The sequence below is a fragment of the Chiloscyllium plagiosum genome, unplaced genomic scaffold, assembly GCF_037043375.1.
Source record: "Chiloscyllium plagiosum isolate Xiang-an unplaced genomic scaffold, Cpla_swu_hap1 HiC_scaffold_31, whole genome shotgun sequence".
Lineage (NCBI taxonomy): Eukaryota > Metazoa > Chordata > Chondrichthyes > Orectolobiformes > Hemiscylliidae > Chiloscyllium > Chiloscyllium plagiosum.
The window spans coordinates 5,678,837-5,699,485 of record NW_028270169.1 but is presented as its reverse complement, the minus strand read 5'-3'; the positions used below and the strand labels follow the sequence as shown (position 1 = coordinate 5,699,485).

Sequence of the window (20,649 nt, the reverse complement as noted above, 5' to 3'; positions counted from 1 at the left end):
GGGGATAGGGGCAGATTGGGAGGGGATGGGGCAGATAGGGAGGGGATGGGGCAGATAGGGAGGGGATGGGGCCGATAGGGAGGGGATAGGGCAGATAGGGAGGGGATAGGGCAGGTAGGGAGGGGTTGGGGCAGATAGGGAGGGGGATAGGGGCAGATAGGGAGGGGATGGGGCAGATAGGGAGGGGATGGGGCAGATAGGGAGGGGATGGGGCAGATAGGGAGGGGGATAGGGGCAGATAGGGAGGGGATGGGGCAGATAGGGAGGGGATAGGGCAGGTAGGGAGGGGATGGGACAGATAGACAGGGGATGAGGCAGATAGGGAGGGGATAGGGGGCAGATAGGGAGGGGATAGGGCAGATAGGGAGTGGACAGGGGCAGATAGGGAGGGGATAGGGCAGATAGGGAGGGGATGGGGCAGATAGGGAGGGGATGGGGCAGATAGGGAGGGGATGGGGCAGATAGGGAGGGGATGGGGGCAGATAGAGAGGGGATGGGGCAGATAGAGAGGGGATAGGGCAGATAGGGAGGGGATAGGGCAGGTAGGGAGGGGATGGGGCAGATAGGGAGGGGAATAGGGGCAGATTGGGAGGGGATGGGGCAGATAGGGAGGGGATGAGGCAGATAGGGAGGGGATGGGGCAGATAGGGAGGGGATGGGGCAGATAGGGAGGGGATAGGGCAGATAGGGAGGGGATAGGGCAGGTAGGGAGGGGTTGGGGCAGATAGGGAGGGGGATAGGGGCAGATAGGGAGGGGATGGGGCAGATAGGGAGGGGATGGGGCAGATAGGGAGGGGATGGAGCAGATAGGGAGGGGGATAGGGGCAGATAGGGAGGGGATGGGGCAGATAGGGAGGGGGATAGGGCAGATAGGGAGGGGGATAGGGCAGATAGGGAGGGGATGGGGCAGATAGGGAGGGGATGGGGCAGATAGGGAGGGGATGGGGCAGATAGGGAGGAGATGGGGCAGATAGGGAGGGGGTGGGGCAGATAGGGAGGGGATAGGGGCAGATAGGGAGGGGATGGGGCAGATAGAGAGGGGATGGGGCAGATAGGGAGGGGATGGGGCAGATAGGGAGGGGATGGGGCAGATAGAGAGGGGATGGGGCAGATAGGGAGGGGATGGGGCAGATAGGGAGGGGATGGGGCAGATAGGGAGGGGATGGGGGCAGATAGGGAGGGGATGGGGCAGATAGGGAGGGGATGGGGCAGATAGGGAGGGGATGGGGCAGATAGGGAGGGGGATAGGGGCAGATAAGGAGGGGATGGGGCAGATAGGGAGGGGATGGGGCAGATAGGGAGGGGATGGGACAGATAGGGAGGGGATGGGGCAGATAGGGAGGGGATGGGGCAGATAGGGAGGGGATGGGGCAGATAGGGAGGGGATGGGGGCAGATAGGGAGGGGATGGGGCAGATAGGGAGGGGATAGGGCAGGTAGGGAGGGGATGGGGCAGATAGGGAGGGCGATAGGGGCAGATAGGGAGGGGATAGGGCAGATAGGGAGGGGATGGGACAGATAGGGAGGGGATGGGGCAGATAGGGAGGGGATGGGGCAGATAGGGAAGGGATGGGGCAGATAGGGAGGGGATGGGGCAGATAGGGAGGGGATAGGGCAGATAGGGAGGGGATAGGGCAGGTAGGGAGGGGTTGGGGCAGATAGGGAGGAGGATAGGGGCAGATAGGGAGGGGATGGGGCAGATAGGGAGGGGGATAGGGCAGATAGGGTGGGGGATAGGGCAGATAGGGAGGGGATGGGGCAGATAGGGAGGGGATGGGGCAGATAGGGAGGGGATAGGGGCAGATAGGGAGGGGATGGCGCAGATAGGGAGGGGATAGGGCAGATAGGGAGGGGATAGGGGCAGATAGGGAGGGGATGGGGCAGTTAGAAAGAGGATGGGGCAGATAGGGAGGGGATGGGGCAGATAGGGAGGGAATGGGGCAGATAGAGAGGGGATGGGGCAGATAGGGAGGGGATGGGGCAGATAGGGAGGGGATGGGGCAGATAGGGAGGGGATGGGGCAGATAGGGAGGGGGTGGGGGCAGATAGGGAGGGGATGGGGCAGATAGGGAGGGGATGGGGCAGATAGGGAGGGGATGGGGCAGATAGGGAGGGGATGGGGCAGATAGGGAGGGGGATAGAGGCAGATAAGGAGGGGATGGGGCAGATAGGGAGGGGATGGGACAGATAGGGAGGGGATGGGGCAGATAGAGAGGGGATGGGACAGATAGAAAGGGGATGGGGTAGATAGAAAGGGGATAGGGGCAGAGAGCGGATGGGGCAGGTACAGAGGGGCGGGGGGGGGGGGGGGGGAAACAGAGAGGATGGCCGCAGATGTGGAGTGAGTTGGTACAGTTAGTGAGGGGACAGAGGTCAGATAGATGGGGAAGAGGGGCAAATATAGAGCGTATATGCAGCAAATAAACACAGAGAGGGGCAATTAGACCTTGGATTGGGGCCGAATAGACCAGGGCTGGGGGCAAATAGGTCAAGGGGCAATTGGACACTCAGAGAGGGGCAAGGGGCGATTTATATTTTTAAAATTAACTTTATTGTAACATGTACTCTCATGATGTTGGTGGTGTCGGTGTTGGACTGGGGTGGACAAGATCAGAGGTCACACAACACCAGGTTATGGTCCAACAGGTTTTGTTTGAAATCCCCAGTGTTTGGAGCGCTGTCTGTTCTTCACTTCACCTGACAAAGGGGCAGTGCACCCAAAACCTGTGATTTCAAATCAACCAGTTGGACTCTAATCTGGTGTCAGTTTGGGTAGCGACGAGAAATAGCAAAGGTAAGGATTATATTGTGGGAGTATCTTATAGGACAGGCTAATCGGTGTAAAATGATGTGGTCTTATGAATAAAGGTCTGGCAATAAAATCACAGGATGATTTTAATCTGCATTTGGATTGGGTGAATCACATTGTCGAATGTAGCCTGGGTAGTGGGTTCATGGGGCGTTTTCAGGAGAGTTTCTTAGAGTTGCATATTCCTGAGCCACCCAGAGAGCTGGCTCTAGGACATCTGGTAACATGCATCGTACTGTGTAGTAGTGATCATAATATAATCACCTGCAGTTTGAGGGAGAGGAGAATGGGTCAAAAACTAGTGATTTAAACTTAAATACAATTAATGATGAAGGTGGCTAAGGTGTGCCAGGAACTGAGGTTGATTGAGAGAGGGAGAGTGATTGAGCCAAAAGGGTTAGAGAGGAGAAAGGGCCATGATGTTTGTTATTCCAACAGTTGATGGTGTAAAATATTCCAAGGTGTAAAATAATAACTACATATTGGAGAAACTCAGGCAACCCCCATAGAGAGAAAAAGAAAGGGAACATTTTGAGTGCAGTGACTGAAACAGGGTGGGGTTGGGGAAGACTGAAAAATGATGGTCTTGCTGCTGTTGACAAAATTCAGCAAGGTGCAGTTACTGAGTCCTGGTTTTACCCCTGAGTCCCAGTGCCTGCAGTACCTTGCTGCACTCTGGCAGAATGCACATTGCTGTGTTTTTGGTGTGGCCCATGTTTTAGGTGCGTGGCTGACTGATATGTATTTGTACACAGGGACTGGGTTGCTCGCTCCGGCCTGGGTGTGATTCTGGATTTGGCCAATGACCGTGAAGATGTCCAGCTGGCGAGGCCGGTCTCCGGGATCCTGCAGCACATGTTCAAACACACCGAGGGTACCTCCCACCTGCTGATCACCAACGGGGGCCTGGACTACATCCTGTACTGGTGCCGCAGTCAGGATCCCAGTATCCTACAGCACTGCGCCATCGCCCTCGCCAACTGTGCCATGTATGGCGGGCCAACCAATCAGAGGCTGATGATTGAGAAGAAGGCTGCTGATTGGCTGTTCCCATTGGCCTTCTCTCAGGATGAGCTAGTGCAGTTTCATGCCTGCCTGGCCATCACTGTTCTGGCAACCAACAAGGAGCTGGAGAAAGAAGTGGAGAGCTCAGGGACCCTAGACCTGGTGGAGCCCTTCATCGCCTCCCTTCACCCCGAGGAGTTTGCCCACGACTGGCTGCAGAGCAGGGACAACGCCCAAGGTCGCAACGCCAGTGACCTCCAGCGATTGGTGCAACTCCTGGATAGCTCCAGGGTGGAGGCCCAGTGTGTGGCCACTTTCTATCTGTGTGTGGAAGCTGACATTAAACAGCAGCAGAAACAGACCCAGGTACGGGGGGGGGGGGGGGGGGGGGGGGGAGAGGGGAGATGGAGTGAGGGGGTGGGGGCTAGAGGGGGACTGGTGTAGAGTGAGTGGGGAGAGAGAGGTGGGGGCAAGAGAGTCAGGGAGTGAGTCAGGGGTAGAAAGTGAGTGAGGGGTGAGAGAGAGAACAAGGAAGAGAGAGAGAGAAGGAGGGACAGAGATTGTGAGAGGGAGGGGGATACAGAGAGTTGATGATTTGAGTCGATATGACTATACTTAAGTGAAGAATCTGTTTGTGTCTGTTTCAGTTTGTAATTTTGGAAATGCATGCACAGCCTTTCACTGTTCTTTCTGTAACAATCAGCTTCTTCTGTCTCAGACATTCCATGAAATTGGAGCCATACCAAGTCTGAAGAGATTGGTCAGTTACTCCAGCAATACCACTGTCTCCAGTCTGGCCAAGAAAGCACTGGAGCTGATGGGGGAGGAGGTCTCCTGGACATTGTCCCTTAATGTCCCAAACTGGAAAGCTGCTGCTGTTCACACCTGGCTGCAGCAGATTGGATTCAGCGTTCACGGAGAGAGATTCCTGGTGAGGGAAGCAGCATTATGGCATTCTCCGGGGAATTCCAGCACCAAAGACATGGCCCAGAACTGACTGTGTGGTGCTCCACTCTCTGGGTCATCACCACCACCCACACCCTCCCAGACAGAGTTACAGACACACACCCTCCCAGACAGAGTTACAGACACATTCTCCCAGACACCCTCCCAGTCAGAGTTACAGACACACACACACCCAGAGTTACACACTTTCCCAGACACCCTCCCAGAGTTACAGACACACACCCACCCAAACAGAGTTACAGACACACCTCCCAGACATCTTCCCAGACAGACTTACAGACACACTCTCCCAGACACACTCCCAGTCAGAGCTACAGACACACACCCACCCAGACAGAGTTACAGACACCCTCCCAGACAGAGTTACAGACACACTCTCCCAGACACCCTCCCAGAGAGAGTTACAGACACACTCTCCCAGACACCCTCCCAGTCAGAGTTACAGACACACACCCACCCAGACAGAGTTACAGACACATTCTCCCAGACACCCTCCCAGTCAGTTACAGACACACACACACCCAGAGTTACAGACACACTTTCCCAGACACCCTCCCAGAGTTACAGACACACACCCACCCAAACAGAGTTACAGACACACCTCCCAGACATCTTCCCAGACAGAGTTACATACACCCTCCCCAGACAGAGTTACAGACACACACTCCCACACAGAGATACTGACACACAAAGAGTGTGTGTGTGTTGAATGGCAAATCTCAGCATGACAGTACACAAAGTTAGTGCTAAGCTTCAGCAATAAGCACCAGTTACAGGAATGGAAGCGATGGTGAACAGTTGGGGCAGCACGGTGGCTCAGTGGTTAGCACTGCTGCCTCACAGCACCAGGGTCCCAGGTTCGACTGTCTGTGTGGAGTTTGCACATTCTCCCTGTGTCTGCGTGAGTTTCCTCTGGGTGCTCCGGTTTCCTCCCACAGTCCAAAGATGTGCAGGTTAGGATGGATTGGCCATGCTAAATTGTCCATAGTGTTAGGTGCATTAGTCAGAGGGAAATGGGTCTGGGTGGGTTACTCTTCGGTGGGTCAGTGTGGACATGTTGGGCTGGAGGGCCTGTTTCCACACTGTAGGGAATCTTATCTAATCTAGTTAGGATTAACAATTAGAGTCTGTCTGAATGAAAGAATTAACATATGGGAGCAGGGATGACATGGGCAATTGTCACTGTAATGATCTGACAATCTACGTCTGAGTTAAAAATCACACAACACTGTGTGGGTGTATGAGGAAGTGTGTGTGTGTGGGTGTATGAAAGAGTGCGTGGGTGTGGGTGTGCACGCGTGTGGGTGTATGAGAGAGTGTATGTGTGTGCATGTGAGAGGGAGCGAGTGTATGTGTGAATGTGTGTGTGTATGTGTGCGCACGTGTGAGTGTGTGTGAATGAGAGAGAGTGTGTTTGTGGGTGTGTGTGTGAGAGTGTGAGTGTGTGTGTATCAGAGAGAGTGTATGCATGTGAGTGTGTGTGTGTTTGTGGGTGTGTGTGAGAGTGAGAGTGTGAGTGTGTGTGAGTGAGTGAGGGTGTGAGTGAGTGTTGAACTCTCCATTTTGATAATCAGATCCATTTCTGCATCAGGATCTACAGGTTGATGGGGATCTGCTGCTGCAGATTACAGATTCGGAATTACAGGAAGATATTGGAATATCATGCAGTATAACCCGCAGAAGGTGAGTGATCCAAAGATGGACCTGTAGAGGGAGCTTTACTCTGTATCTAACCCTGTGCTGTCCCTGTCCCTGGGAGTGTTTGATGGGGACAGTGTAGAGCAAGCTTTACTCTGTATCTAACCCTGTGCTGTCCCTGTCCCTGGGAGTGTTTGATGGGGACAGTGTAGAAGGAGCTTTACTCTGTATCTAACCCCGTGCTGTCACTGTCCTGGGACTGTTTGATGGGGACAGTGTAGAGGGAGCTTTACTCTGTATCTAACCCTGTGCTGTCCCTGTCCTGGGAGTGTTTGATGGGGACAGTGTAGAAGGAGCTTTACTCTGTATCTAACCCCGTGCTGTCACTGTCCTGGGACTGTTTGATGGGGACAGTGTAGAGGGAGCTTTACTCTGTATCTAACCCTGTGCTGTCCCTGTCCCTGGGAGTGTTTGATGGGGACAGTGTAGAAGGAGCTTTACTCTGTATCTAACCCCGTGCTGTCCCTGTCCTGGGACTGTTTGATGGGGACAGTGTAGAGAGAGCTTTACTCTGTATCTAACCCAGTGCTGTCCCTGTCCTGGGAGTGTTTGATGGGGGACAGTGTAGAGGGATCTTTACTCTGTATCTAGCCCCGTACTGTCCCTGTCCTAGCAGTGTTTGATGACAACAGTGTAGAGGGAGCTTTACTCTGTATCTAACCCCGTGCTGTCCCTGTCCCTGGGAGTGTTTGATGGGGGACAGTGTAGAGGGAGCTTTACTCTGTATCTAACCCCGTGCTGTCCCTGTCCTGGGAGTGTTTGATGGGGACAGTGCAGAGGGAGCTTGACTCTGTATCTAACCCCATGCTGTCCCTGTCCGGGGAGTGTTTGATGGGGACAGTGTAGAGGGAGCTTTACTCTGTATCTAACCCCATGCTGTCCCTGTCCCTGGGAGTGTTTGATGGGGACAGTGTAGAGGGAGCTTTACTCTGTATCTAACCCCGTGCTGTCCCTGTCCTGGGAGTGTTTGATGGGGACAGTGTAGAGGGATCTTTACTCTGTATCTAGCCCCGTACTGTCCCTGTCCTAGCAGTGTTTGATGACAACAGTGTAGAGTAAGCTTTACTCTGTATCTAACCCCGTGCTGTCCCTGTCCTGGGAGTGTTTGATGGGGGACAGTGTAGAGGCAGCTTTACTCTGTATCTAACCCCGTGGTGTCCCTGTCCTGGGATTGTTTGATGGGGACAGTGTAGAGGGAGCTTTACTCTGTATCTAACCCCATGCTGTCCCTGTCCTGGGAGTGTTTGATGGGGGGAGCAGTGTAGAGGGAGCTTTACTCTGTATCTAACCTGGTGCTGTCCCTCTCCTGGGAGTGTTTAATGGGGGACAGTGTAGAGGATGCATGACTCTGTATCTAACCCCGTGCTGTCCCTGTCCTGGGAGTGTTTGATGGGGACAGTGTAGAGGGAGCTTTACTCTGTATCTAACCCCATGCTGTCCCTGTCCTTGGAGTGTTTGATGGGGACAGTGTAGAGGGAGCTTTACTCTGTATCTAACCCTCTGCTGTTCCTGTCCCTGGGAGTGTTTGATGGGGACAGTGTAGAGAGAGCTTTACTCTGTATCTAACCCCGTGCTGTCCCTTTCCTGGGAGTGTTTGATGGGGACAGTGTAGAGAGAGCTTTACTCTGTATCTAACCCCGTGCTGTCCCTGTCCTGGGAGTGTTTGATGGGGGACAGTGTAGAGAGAGCTTTACTCTGTATCTAACCCCGTGCTGTCCCTTTCCTGGGAGTGTTTGATGGGGACAGTGTAGAGAGAGCTTTACTCTGTATCTAACCCCGTGCTGTCCCTGTCCTGGGAGTGTTTGATGGGGGACAGTGTAGAGGGAGCTTTACTCTGTATCTAACCCTGTGCTGTCCCTGTCCTGGGAGTGTTTGATGGGGGACAGTGTAGAAGGAGCTTTACTCTGTATCTAACCCCGTGCTGTCCCTTTCCTGGGAGAGTTTGATGGGGACAGTGTAGAGGGAGCTTTACTGTGTATCTAACCCCGTGCTGTCCCTGTCCTGGGAGTGTTTGACGGGGACAATGTAGAGGGATCTTTACTCTGTATATAATCCCGTGCTGTCTGTTTCCTGGGAGTGTTTGATGGGGAGAGTGTAGAGGGAGCTTGACTCTGTATCTAACCCCATGCTGTCCCTGTCCGGGGAGTGTTTGATGGGGACAGTGTAGAGGGAGCTTTACTCTGTATCTAACCCCATGCTGTCCCTGTCCGGGGAGTGTTTGATGGGGACAGTGTAGAGGGAGCTTTACTCTGTATCTAACCCCATGCTGTCCCTGTCCTTGGAGTGTTTGATGGGGACAGTGTAGAGGGAGCTTTACTCTGTATCTAACCCCGTGCTGTCCCTGTCCTGGGAGTGTTTGATGGGGACAGTGTAGAGGGAGCTTTACTCTGTATCTAACCCCATGCTGTCCCTGTCCTGGGAGTGTTTGATGAGGACAGTGTAGAGGGAGCTTTACTCTGTATCTAACCCCGTGCTGTCTCTGTCCTGGGAGTGTTTGATGGGGGGAGCAGTGTAGAGGGAGCTTTACTCTGTATCTAACCTGGTGCTGTCCCTGTCCTGGGAGTGTTTAATGGGGGACAGTGTAGAGGGAGCTTTACTCTGTATCTTACCCCATGCTGTCCCTGTCCTGGGATTGTTTGATGGGGACAGTGTAGAGGGAGCTTTACTCTGTATCTAACCCCGTGGTGTCCCTGTCCTGGGATTGTTTGATGGGGACAGTGTAGAGGGAGCTTTACTCTGTATCTAACCCCATGCTGTCCCTGTCCTGGGAGTGTTTGATGGGGGGAGCAGTGTAGAGGGAGCTTTACTCTGTATCTAACCTGGTGCTGTCCCTCTCCTGGGAGTGTTTAATGGGGGACAATGTAGAGGGATCTTTACTCTGTATATAATCCCGTGCTGTCTGTTTCCTGGGAGTGTTTGATGGGGAGAGTGTAGAGGGAGCTTTACTCTGTATCTAACCCCGTGCTGTCCTTGTCTTGGGAGGGTTTGATGGGGACAGTGCAGAGGGAGCTTGACTCTGTATCTAACCCCATGCTGTCCCTGTCCGGGGAGTGTTTGATGGGGACAGTGTAGAGGGAGCTTTACTCTGTATCTAACCCCATGCTGTCCCTGTCCTTGGAGTGTTTGATGGGGACAGTGTAGAGGGAGCTTTACTCTGTATCTAACCCCGTGCTGTCCCTGTCCTGGGAGTGTTTGATGGGGACAGTGTAGAGGGAGCTTTACTCTGTATCTAACCCCATGCTGTCCCTGTCCTGGGAGTGTTTGATGGGGACAGTGTAGAGGGAGCTTCACTCTGTATCTAACCCTGTGCTGTCCCTGTCCTTGGAGTGTTTGATGGGGACAGTGTAGAGGGAGCTTTACTCTGTATCTAACCCTCTGCTGTTCCTGTCCCTGGGAGTGTTTGATGGGGACAGTGTAGAGAGAGCTTTACTCTGTATCTAACCCCGTGCTGTCCCTTTCCTGGGAGTGTTTGATGGGGACAGTGTAGAGAGAGCTTTACTCTGTATCTAACCCCGTGCTGTCCCTGTCCTGGGAGTGTTTGATGGGGGACAGTGTAGAGAGAGCTTTACTCTGTATCTAACCCCGTGCTGTCCCTTTCCTGGGAGTGTTTGATGGGGACAGTGTAGAGAGAGCTTTACTCTGTATCTAACCCCGTGCTGTCCCTGTCCTGGGAGTGTTTGATGGGGGACAGTGTAGAGGGAGCTTTACTCTGTATCTAACCCTGTGCTGTCCCTGTCCTGGGAGTGTTTGATGGGGGACAGTGTAGAGGGAGCTTTACTCTGTATCTAACCCCGTGCTGTCCCTTTCCTGGGAGAGTTTGATGGGGACAGTGTAGAGGGAGCTTTACTGTGTATCTAACCCCGTGCTGTCCCTGTCCTGGGAGTGTTTGACGGGGACAATGTAGAGGGATCTTTACTCTGTATATCATCCCGTGCTGTCTGTTTCCTGGGAGTGTTTGATGGGGAGAGTGTAGAGGGAGCTTTACTCTGTATCTAACCCTGTGCTGTCCCTGTCCTGGGAGTGTTTGATGGGGACAGTGTAGAGGGAGCTTCACTCTGTATCTAACCCCGTGCTGTCCCTGTCCAGGGAGTGTTTGATGGGGACAGTGTAGAGGGAGCTTTACTCTGTTTCTAACCCCGTGCTGTCCCTGTCCTGGGAGTGTTTGACGGGGTGAACAGTGTAGAGGGAGCTTTACTCTGTATCTTGCTCCATGCTGTCCCTGTCCTGGGTGTGTTTGATGGGGACAGTGTAGAGGGAGCTTTACTCTGTATCTAACCTGGTGCTGTCCCTTTCCTGGGAGTGTTTGATGGGGACAGTGTAGAGGGAGCTTTACTCTGTATCTAACCTGGTGCTGTCCCTTTCCTGGGAGTGCTTGATGGGGGGAGCAGTGTAGAGGAAGCTTTGCTTTCAGCTTAAAAGAGAAGAGGGAACTTTACTCTGACTGTGACCAGTCATTTTGAGCAAGATGATTGAAGTGACAGAGACTATTTCTCTCCTTCAGGTTTCTTCGGGAATTGAGGGAATTGAAGACTTATGCTAATTACTCGAGCTGTGACCCGAGTAACCTCGCGGATTGGTTGGGGAGTATTGACCTTGGCTATCGGCAGTATACCTATAATCTGGTGCATTGTGGGATTGAGAGGGCCACTTTACTCGGAGTGACAGACAGACAACTCGAGATGGATTGTCGCATTGAGACAGGATTCCATCGATCCAGGATTCTTGCTGCAGCACAGGGTAAAGGGGTCAGCAGGGATCGGGCAACACAAAATGGACACAATCGCACAGAACGAAGCTCAAACCATCCCCAAACCCTCAGCACTGACCCTTTGGCAGTGCGGCACTCCCTCAGCACTGACCCTCTGACAGTGCAGCACTCCCTCAGCACTGACCCTCTGACAGTGTGGCGCTCCCTCATCACTGACCCTCCGACAGTGCAGCACTCCCTCAGCACTGACCCTCCGACAGTGCAGCACTCCCTCAGCACTGACCCTCCGACAGTACGGCGCTCCCTCAGCACTGACCCTCTGACAGTGTGGCACTCTCTCAGCCCTGACCCTCCGACACTGCGGCGCTCCCTCAGCACTGACCCTCCAACAGTGCGATACTCCCTCAGCACTGACCCTCTGATAGTGCGGCGCTCCCTCAGCACTGACCCTCTGACAGTGCGGCGCTCCCTCAGCACTGACCCTCCGACAGTGCGGCATTCCCTCAGCACTGACCCTCCGACAGTACGGCACTCCCTCAGCACTGACCCTCCGACAGTGCAGCACTCCCTCAGCACTGACCCTCCGACAGTGCGGCATTCCCTCAGCACTGACCCTCCGACAGTGCAGCACTCCCTCAGCACTGACCCTCCGACAGTACGGCGCTCCCTCAGCACTGACCCTCTGACAGTGTGGCACTCCCTCAGCCCTGACCCTCCGACACTGCGGCGCTCCCTCAGCACTGACCCTCTGACAGTGCGGCACTCCCTCAGCACTGACCCTCTGACTGTGCGACACTCCCTCAGCACTGACCCTCCAACAGTGCGATACTCCCTCAGCACTGACCCTCTGACAGTGCGGCGCTCCCTCAGCACTGACCCTCCGACAGTGCGGCATTCCCTCAGCACTGACCCTCCGACAGTACGGCACTCCCTCAGCACTGACCCTCCGACAGTGCAGCACTCCCTCAGCACTGACCCTCCGACAGTGCGGCATTCCCTCAGCACTGACCCTCCGACAGTGCGGCATTCCCTCAGCACTGACCCTCCGACAGTGCAGCACTCCCTCAGCACTGACCCTCCGACAGTGCGGCATTCCCTCAGCACTGACCCTCCGACAGTGCGGCTCTCCCTCAGCACTGACCCTCCGACAGTGCGGCTCTCCCTCAGCACTGACCCTCCGACAGTGCGGCTCTCCCTCAGCACTGACCCTCCGACAGTGCGGCTCTCCCTCAGCACTGACCCTCCGACAGTGCAGCATTCCCTCAGCACTGACCCTCCGACAGTGCGGCATTCCCTCAGCACTGACCCTCCGACAGTGCGGCTCTCCCTCAGCACTGACCCTCCGACAGTGCAGCTCTCCCTCAGCACTGACCCTCCGACAGTGCGGCTCTCCCTCAGCACTGACTCTCTGACAGTGCGGCCCTCCCTCAGCACTGACCCTCCGACAGTGCGGCACTCCCTCAGCACTGACCCTCCGACAGTGCGGCACTCCCTCAGCACTGACCCTCCGACAGTGCGGCATTCCCTCAGCACTGACCCTCCGACAGTACGGCACTCCCTCAGCACTGACCCTCCGACAGTGCGGCATTCCCTCAGCACTGACCCTCCGACAGTGCGGCTCTCCCTCAGCACTGACCCTCCGACAGTGCGGCTCTCCCTCAGCACTGACCCTCTGACAGTGCGGCATTCCCTCAGCACTGACCCTCCGACAGTGCGGCTCTCCCTCAGCACTGACCCTCCGACAGTGCGGCATTCCCTCAGCACTGACCCTCCGACAGTGCGGCATTCCCTCAGCACTGACCCTCCGACAGTGCGGCTCTCCCTCAGCACTGACCCTCCGACAGTGCGGTGCTCCCTCAGCACTGACCCTCTGACTGTGCGACACTCCCTCAGCACTGACCCTCCAACAGTGCGATACTCCCTCAGCACTGACCCTCTGACAGTGCGGCGCTCCCTCAGCACTGACCCTCCGACAGTGCGGCATTCCCTCAGCACTGACCCTCCGACAGTACGGCACTCCCTCAGCACTGACCCTCCGACAGTGCAGCACTCCCTCAGCACTGACCCTCCGACAGTGCGGCATTCCCTCAGCACTGACCCTCCGACAGTGCGGCATTCCCTCAGCACTGACCCTCCGACAGTGCGGCTCTCCCTCAGCACTGACCCTCCGACAGTGCGGCTCTCCCTCAGCACTGACCCTCCGACAGTGCAGCACTCCCTCAGCACTGACCCTCCGACAGTGCGGCATTCCCTCAGCACTGACCCTCCGACAGTGCGGCTCTCCCTCAGCACTGACCCTCCGACAGTGCGGCATTCCCTCAGCACTGACCCTCCGACAGTGCGGCATTCCCTCAGCACTGACCCTCCGACAGTGCGGCTCTCCCTCAGCACTGACCCTCCGACAGTGCGGCTCTCCCTCAGCACTGACCCTCCGACAGTGCGGCTCTCCCTCAGCACTGACTCTCTGACAGTGCGGCCCTCCCTCAGCACTGACCCTCCGACAGTGCGGCACTCCCTCAGCACTGACCCTCCGACAGTGCGGCACTCCCTCAGCACTGACCCTCCGACAGTGCGGCATTCCCTCAGCACTGACCCTCCGACAGTGCGGCTCTCCCTCAGCACTGACTCTCTGACAGTGCGGCCCTCCCTCAGCACTGACCCTCCGACAGTGCGGCTCTCCCTCAGCACTGACCCTCCGACAGTGCGGCTCTCCCTCAGCACTGACCCTCTGATAGTGCGGCTCTCCCTCAGCACTGACCCTCGGACAGTGCGGCTCTCCCTCAGCACTGACCCTCCGACAGTGCGGCTCTCCCTCAGCACTGACCCTCCGACAGTGCGGCTCTCCCTCAGCACTGACCCTCGGACAGTGCGGCTCTCCCTCAGCACTGACCCTCCGACAGTGCGGCTCTCCCTCAGCACTGACCCTCCGACAGTGCGGCTCTCCCTCAGCACTGACCCTCCGACAGTGCGGCACTCCCTCAGCACTGACCCTCCGACAGTGCGGCACTCCCTCAGCACTGACCCTCCGACAGTGCGGCTCTCCCTCAGCACTGACCCTCCGACAGTGCGGCACTCCCTCCGCACTGACCCTCCGACAGTGCGGCGCTCCCTCAGCACTGACCCTCCGACAGTGCAGCACTCCCTCAGTGTGGATTGTGTTGGGAGGGGCCTGTGTGCAGTGAGGGTATTTTGCCTGTGTGTTGGTTGATGGGAATCTGTTTGGGTCTTGCAGAGTTGCTGCCTCCCTGTGTGAGTGAGGTCTCTCAGCAGCCCCCTTCTGAAGACCCCGATGTCTTTATCAGTTACCGACGGACGACAGGTTCTCAGCTGGCCAGGTAGGTGTCAATGTGTGTGTGTGTGTGATCATGGTTTGTGTTGGTATACCTGGTGGGCAAGCTGGGAATATTCAACTCTGCAGGATCACGGGAAACAAAATCAGGTCCGTCAGCACCTGCCTCCTGATTCAGTTCTGATGTGGATAATTCCTCTTGTCTTATTATCCACTCCTGACACATGGACATTGCTTGTCGGGTCCAGCATTTACTGCCTGTCCCTAGTTGCCCCTTGAGAAGGTTGGGGGGGGTGGGGGTGAGCTGCATTCCTGAACCGCTGTCGTCTCTGCCCTCCATGTCTGGAATATTGGAAACGTATGGATTCCTGTTTAATCACTGACCTTCCACAGCCCTGGCTGTTGGAGACTTGGAAGTATTTCCCAGCTTCTCAATGAAAGAACTGCATGCATCTCATTCCTTCAGGGACTGTGTTCTCAGCTCCTAAAGCCCCAGAGAGGTGAACCCGTCCTCCCCGCACTGACTGGGGAGCCCCGTAAATAATCCTCTTTCTTTCTGTTCGATTTCCTCAGATTCTTGTAAACTCTCAATACCCTGTCACATTGCCCGACAGAGACAGCAGCTTTTGAAATCAGGAACTCCCCCACATCTCCTCTCGCTTGCTCTCTGAACCGTCCCTCTGTTAAAGGGTCAGTAACGTGCTTTAGGGAGGGTTGGTCCTGACCCAGTCTGGCTGCATAGGTGACTCCAGTCCCCGCAGTGACCTTGGAGACAGGCTGTAAGCTGGTGCTATCAGACACACACACAATGGTTGCAGTTCTGAAAGCAGACTGGCCCCCAGGGTGTATTGGAGCCATTAGCATTGCACAATAGAAGGTGCCCTTGACCTTTCCCCTCACATCCCCCGATTGAAGTAAACCAGGACTGGTCCGTTTGTGAGAGAGCACGGGGTCAGAGTGTCCTGGGTGCTTCAACTTGTGATGATTCTTGCTCTCCCTCTGTCTGTCTCTCACCCTCACCCATTCTCTCTCTCCCCCTCTCTCTCTCACTCATTCCCATTCTCACTCTTTCCTCTATCTCCCTCTCTCCCACATTCTCTCTCTCTCACTTCCTCTCTCTCTCACTTTCTTTTCCTTTCCCTCTATCCCCCCTGTCTCTTGCTCACCCCTATTCTCTCTCTACCTCTCTCTCTTCCCCTCCCTCTATAATCTTTTTTCCTCTCTCCCCATTCTCTGTCTCTCCCCCCCACTCTGTCTCTCCCCCTCCCTATTTCTTACCCACTCTCTCTCTCCCTCACCAACCCTTTCTCTCTCCTCCCTCTCTGTCTTGCTCACACCCATTCTCTATCTCCCTCACTCTTTCCCTCTCGCCGCGCTCTCTCTCCCCCCCCCCAACCCTTTCCCTCTCTCCCCCCTATCCTTTTCTCTCTATCCCTCTCTCTCTTTCTTGCTCACCCCCATTCTCTATGTCCCTCACTCTCTTTCCCTCTCTCCCCCCCATCCCTTTCCCCCTCTCTCCTCCCCCATCCCTTTCCCTCTCTCTCCCCCCCATCCCTTTCCCTCTCTCCCCCATCTCTTTCCCTCTCTCTCCCCCCATCCCTTTCCCTCTCTCCCCCCATCCCTTTCCCTCTCTCTCCCCCCCATCCCTTTCCCTCTCTCTCCCCCCCATCCCTTTCCCTCTCTCTCCCCCCCATCCCTTTCCCTCTCTCCCCCCCATCCCTTTCCCTCTCTCCCCCCATCCCTTTCCCTCTCTCCCCCCATCCCTTTCCCACTCTCCCCCCATCCCTTTCCCTCTCTCCCCCCCATCCCTTTCCCTCTCTCCCCCCCCATCCCTTTCCCTCTCTCCCCAATCCCTTTCCCTCTCTCCCACCCATCCCTTTCCCTCTCTCCCCCATCCCTTTCCCTCTCTCTCTCCCGCCCATCCCTTTCCCTCTCTCCCCCCATCCCTTTCCCTCTCTCCCCCCCATTCCTTTCCCTCTCTCCCCCCATCCCTTTCCCTCTCTCCCCCCATCCCTTTCCCTCTCTCCCCCATCCCTTTCCCTCTCTCCCCCCATCCCTTTCCCTCTCTCCCCCCATCCCTTTCCCTCTCCCCCCCCATCCCTTTCCCTCTCTCCCCCCCATCCCTTTCCCTCTCTCCCCCATCCCTTTCCCTCTCTCCCCCCATCCCTTTCCCTCTCTCCCCCCATCCCTTTCCCTCTCTCCCCCATCCCTTTCCCTCTCTCCCCCCCATCCCTTTCCCTCTCTCCCCCATCCCTTTCCCTCTCTCCCCCCCATCCCTTTCCCTCTCTCCCCCCCATCCCTTTCCCTCTCTCCCCCCCATCCCTTTCCCTCTCTCCCCCATCCCTTTCCCTCTCTCCCCCCATCCCTTTCCCTCTCTCCCCCCATCCCTTTCCTCTCCCCCCCATCCCTTTCCCTCTCTCCCCCCCATCCCTTTCCCTCTCCCCCCCCATCCCTTTCCCTCTCTCCCCCATCCCTTTCCCTCTCTCCCCCATCCCTTTCCCTCTCTCCCAGTCTGCTGAAGGTCCACTTGCAGCATCGAGGCTTCAGTGTGTTTATTGATGTAGAGAAGCTTGAGGCCGGCCGGTTTGAGGATAAGCTCTGTCAGAGTGTGACCAGAGCCAAGAACTTCATCCTGGTGCTTTCAGCCAATTGTCTGGACAAGTGTGTGGGAGACACCGAGCAGAGAGACTGGGTGCACAGGGTGAGTGAGGGGGGTGAGAGGGAGGGACGGAGGGAGTGAGGGGCAAGGGGGGGGGGGGCGAGCGGGTGTGTGACTGTCTGAACGGTGTGCCAGTGCCCTGTACAGGCAAAGCAATCTCACTGGGACAATGGCCTCCATCCTCGCCGTTTTACCCCCCCATTGCCCCTCTCCCTGTCTCACTGTGTTACCCCCCCATTGCCCCTCTCCCTGTCTCACTGTGTTACCCCACCATTGCCCCCTCCCTGTCTCACTGTGTTACCCCCCCCATTGCCCCTCTCCCTGTCTCACTGTGTTACCCCACCATTGCCCCTCTCCTTGTCTCACTGTGTTATCCCCAATTGCCCCCTCTCCCTGTCTCACTGTGTAACCCCCCCATTGCCCCTCTCCCTGTCTCACTCTGTTACCCTTTGCCCCTCTCCCTGTCTCACTGTTTTACCCCCGATTGCCCCCTCCCTGTCTCACTGTGTTACCCCCATTGCCCCTTTCCCTGTCTCACTGTGTTACCCCCATTGCCCCTCTCCCTGTCTCACTGTTTTACCCCCGATTGCCCCCTCCCTGTCTCACTGTGTTACCCCCATTGCCCCTCTCCCTGTCTCACTGTGTTACCCCCTTTGCCCCTTTCCCTGTCTCACTGTGTTACCCCCCCCATTGCCCCTCTCCCTGTCTCATTGTGTTACCCCCCATTGCCCCTCTCTCTGTCTCACTGTGTTACCCCCATTGCCCCTCTCCCTGTCTCACTCTGTTACCCCCCCATTGCCCCTCTCCCTGTCTCACTGTGTTACCCCCCTATTGCCCCTCTCCCTGTCTCACTCTGTTACCCCCCCATTGCCCCTCTCCCTGTCTCACTCTGTTACCCCCCATTGCCCCTCTCCCTGTCTCACTGTGTTACCCATCATTGCCCCCTCCCTGTCTCACTGTGTTACCCCCTCATTGCCCCTCTTCCTGTCTCACTGTTTTACCCCCCCAATGCCCCCTCACTATCTCACTGTGTTAGCCCCCATTGCCCCTCTCTCTGTCTCACTGTGTTACCCCCATTGCCCCTCTCCCTGTCGCACTGTGTTATCCCCCATTGCCCCTCTCCCTGTCTCACTCTGTTACCCCCCATTGCCCCTCTCCCTGTCTCACTGTGTTACCTACCCATTGCCTCTCTCCCTGTCTCACTCTGTTACCCCCCATTGCCCCTCTCCCTGTCTCACTGTGTTACCCCCCCATTGCCCCTCTCCCTGTCTCACTGTGATACCCCCCCATTGCCTCTCTCCCTGTCTCACTCTGTTACCCCCCCATTGCCCCTCTCCCTGTCTCACTGTGTTACCCCCCCATTGCCCCTCTCCCTGTCTCACTCTGTTACCCCCCCATTGCCCCTCTCCCTGTCTCACTGTGTTACCCCCCTATTGCCCCTCTCCCTGTCTCACTCTGTTACCCCCCCATTGCCCCTCTCCCTGTCTCACTCTGTTACCCCCCATTGCCCCTCTCCCTGTCTCACTGTGTTACCTACCCATTGCCTCTCTCCCTGTCTCACTCTGTTACCCCCCCATTGCCCCTCTCCCTGTCTCACTGTGTTACCTACCCATTGCCCCTCTCCCTGTCTCACTCTGTTACCCTCCCATTGCCCCTCTCCCTGTCTCACTCTGTTACCCCCCTATTGCCCCTCTCCCTGTCTCACTGTGTTACCCCCTATTGCCCCTCTCCCTGTCTCACTCTGTTACCCCCCATTGCCCCTCTCCCTGTCTCACTCTGTTACCCCCCCATTGCCCCTCTCCCTGTCTCACTCTGTTACCCCCCTATTGCCCCTCTCCCTGTCTCACTCTGTTACCCCCCATTGCCCCTCTCCCTGTCCCACTCTGTTACCCCCCCATTGCCCCTCTCCCTGTCTCACTCTGTTACCCCCCTATTGCCCCTCTCCCTGTCTCACTGTGTTACCCCCAATTGCCCCTCTCCCTGTCTCACTCTGTTACCCCCAATTGCCCCTCTCCCTGTCTCACTCTGTTACCCCCCCATTGCCCCTCTCCCTGTCTCACTCTGTTACCCCCAATTGCCCCTCTCCCTGTCTCACTCTGTTACCCCCCATTGCCCCTCTCCCTGTCTCACTGTGTTACCCCCAATTGCCCCTCTCCCTGTCTCACTCTGTTACCCCCAATTGCCCCTCTCCTTGTCTCACTCTGGTACCCCCCCATTGCCCCTCTCCCTGTCTCACTGTGTTACCCCCATTGCCCCTCTCCCTGTCTCACTGTGTTACCCCCATTGCCCCTCTCCCTGTCTCACTGTGTTACCCCCAATTGCCCCTCTCCCTGTCTCACTGTGTTACCCCCCATTGCTCGTCTCCCTGTCTCACTCTGTTACCCCTCATTGCCCCTCTCCCTGTCACACTGTGTTACCCCCATTGCACCCTCTCCCTGTCTCATTGTATTACCCCCCATTGCTCGTCTCCCTGTCTCACTCTGTTACCCCCCCATTGCCCCTCTCCCTGTCTCACTCTGTTACCCCCCCATTGCCCCTCTCCCTGTCTCACTCTGTTACCCCCCCCATTGCCCTTCTCCCTGTCTCAATCTGTTACCCCTCATTGCCCCTCTCCCTGTCTCACTGTGTTACTCCCCTTTGCCCCTCTCCCTGTCTCACTCTGTTACCCCCCCATTGCCCCTCTCCCTGTCTCACTGTGTTACCCCCAATTGCCCCTCTCCCTGTCTCACTCTGTTACCCCCCCATTGCCCCTCTCCCTGTCTCACTCTGTTACCCCCCCATTGCCCCTCTCCCTGTCTCACTGTGTTACCCCCAATTGCCCCTCTCCCTGTCTCACTCTGTTACCCCCCCATTGCCCCTCTCCCTGTCTCACTCTGTTACCCCCCCATTGTCCTTCTCCCTGTCTCAATCTGTTACCCCTCATTGCCCCTCTCCCTGTCACACTGTGTTACCCCCATTGCACCCTCTCCCTGTCTCATTGTATTACCCCCCATTGCCCCTCTCCCTGTCTCACTCTGTTACCCCCCCTCATTGCCCCTCTCCCTGTCTCACTGTGTTACTCCCCTTTGCCCCTCTCCCTGTCTCACTCTGTTACCCCCCCATTGCCCCTCTCCCTGTCTCACTGTTTTACCCCCCCGATTGCCCCTCTCCCTGTCTCACTGTGTTACCCCCCATTGCCCCTCTCCCTGTCTCACTCTGTTACCCCCCCATTGCCCCTCTCCCTGTCTCACTCTGTTACCCCCACATTGCCCCATTCTCTGTCTCACTGTGTTACCCCCCATTGCCCCATTCTCTGTCTCACTGTTTTACCCCCCCCCCCCCCCCCCCCCGATTGCCCCTCTCCCTGTCCGTCTCTCACCATGAAGGGGCAGGAAGACAGTTTGGGATCCACGGCCAGTGATGGTCGGAGTGAGAACCAGTTCCTGACAGTGACCTGGAGGGTGGGCAGGGTCAGAGCGAGGGAATGGACACTCCCCCCTTGGAAGAGACTCTGGTCAGATCCCAGTCGGAGTCAAT

General features: G+C 56.4%; 1 protein-coding gene across 2 annotated transcripts in view; it reads left to right on the top strand.

The window, feature by feature from the left end:
• Positions 1 to 20,649, top strand: part of sarm1 (sterile alpha and TIR motif containing 1) — a 49,042-nt gene that overhangs the window by 8,864 nt on the left and 19,529 nt on the right. For both annotated transcript variants that reach the window (XR_015752314.1, XM_087977161.1), the window contains exons 2-7: positions 3,564 to 4,179; positions 4,532 to 4,744; positions 6,371 to 6,462; positions 10,979 to 11,214; positions 14,418 to 14,520; positions 16,986 to 17,175. Coding sequence is in view for 1 of the 2 variants with exons in the window: in XM_087977161.1 (XP_087833287.1) it covers positions 3,564 to 4,179; positions 4,532 to 4,744; positions 6,371 to 6,462; positions 10,979 to 11,214; positions 14,418 to 14,520; positions 16,986 to 17,175 (1,450 nt within the window). In the remaining variant the exon portion in view is untranslated. The remainder of the gene's footprint in view (positions 1 to 3,563; positions 4,180 to 4,531; positions 4,745 to 6,370; positions 6,463 to 10,978; positions 11,215 to 14,417; positions 14,521 to 16,985; positions 17,176 to 20,649) is intronic.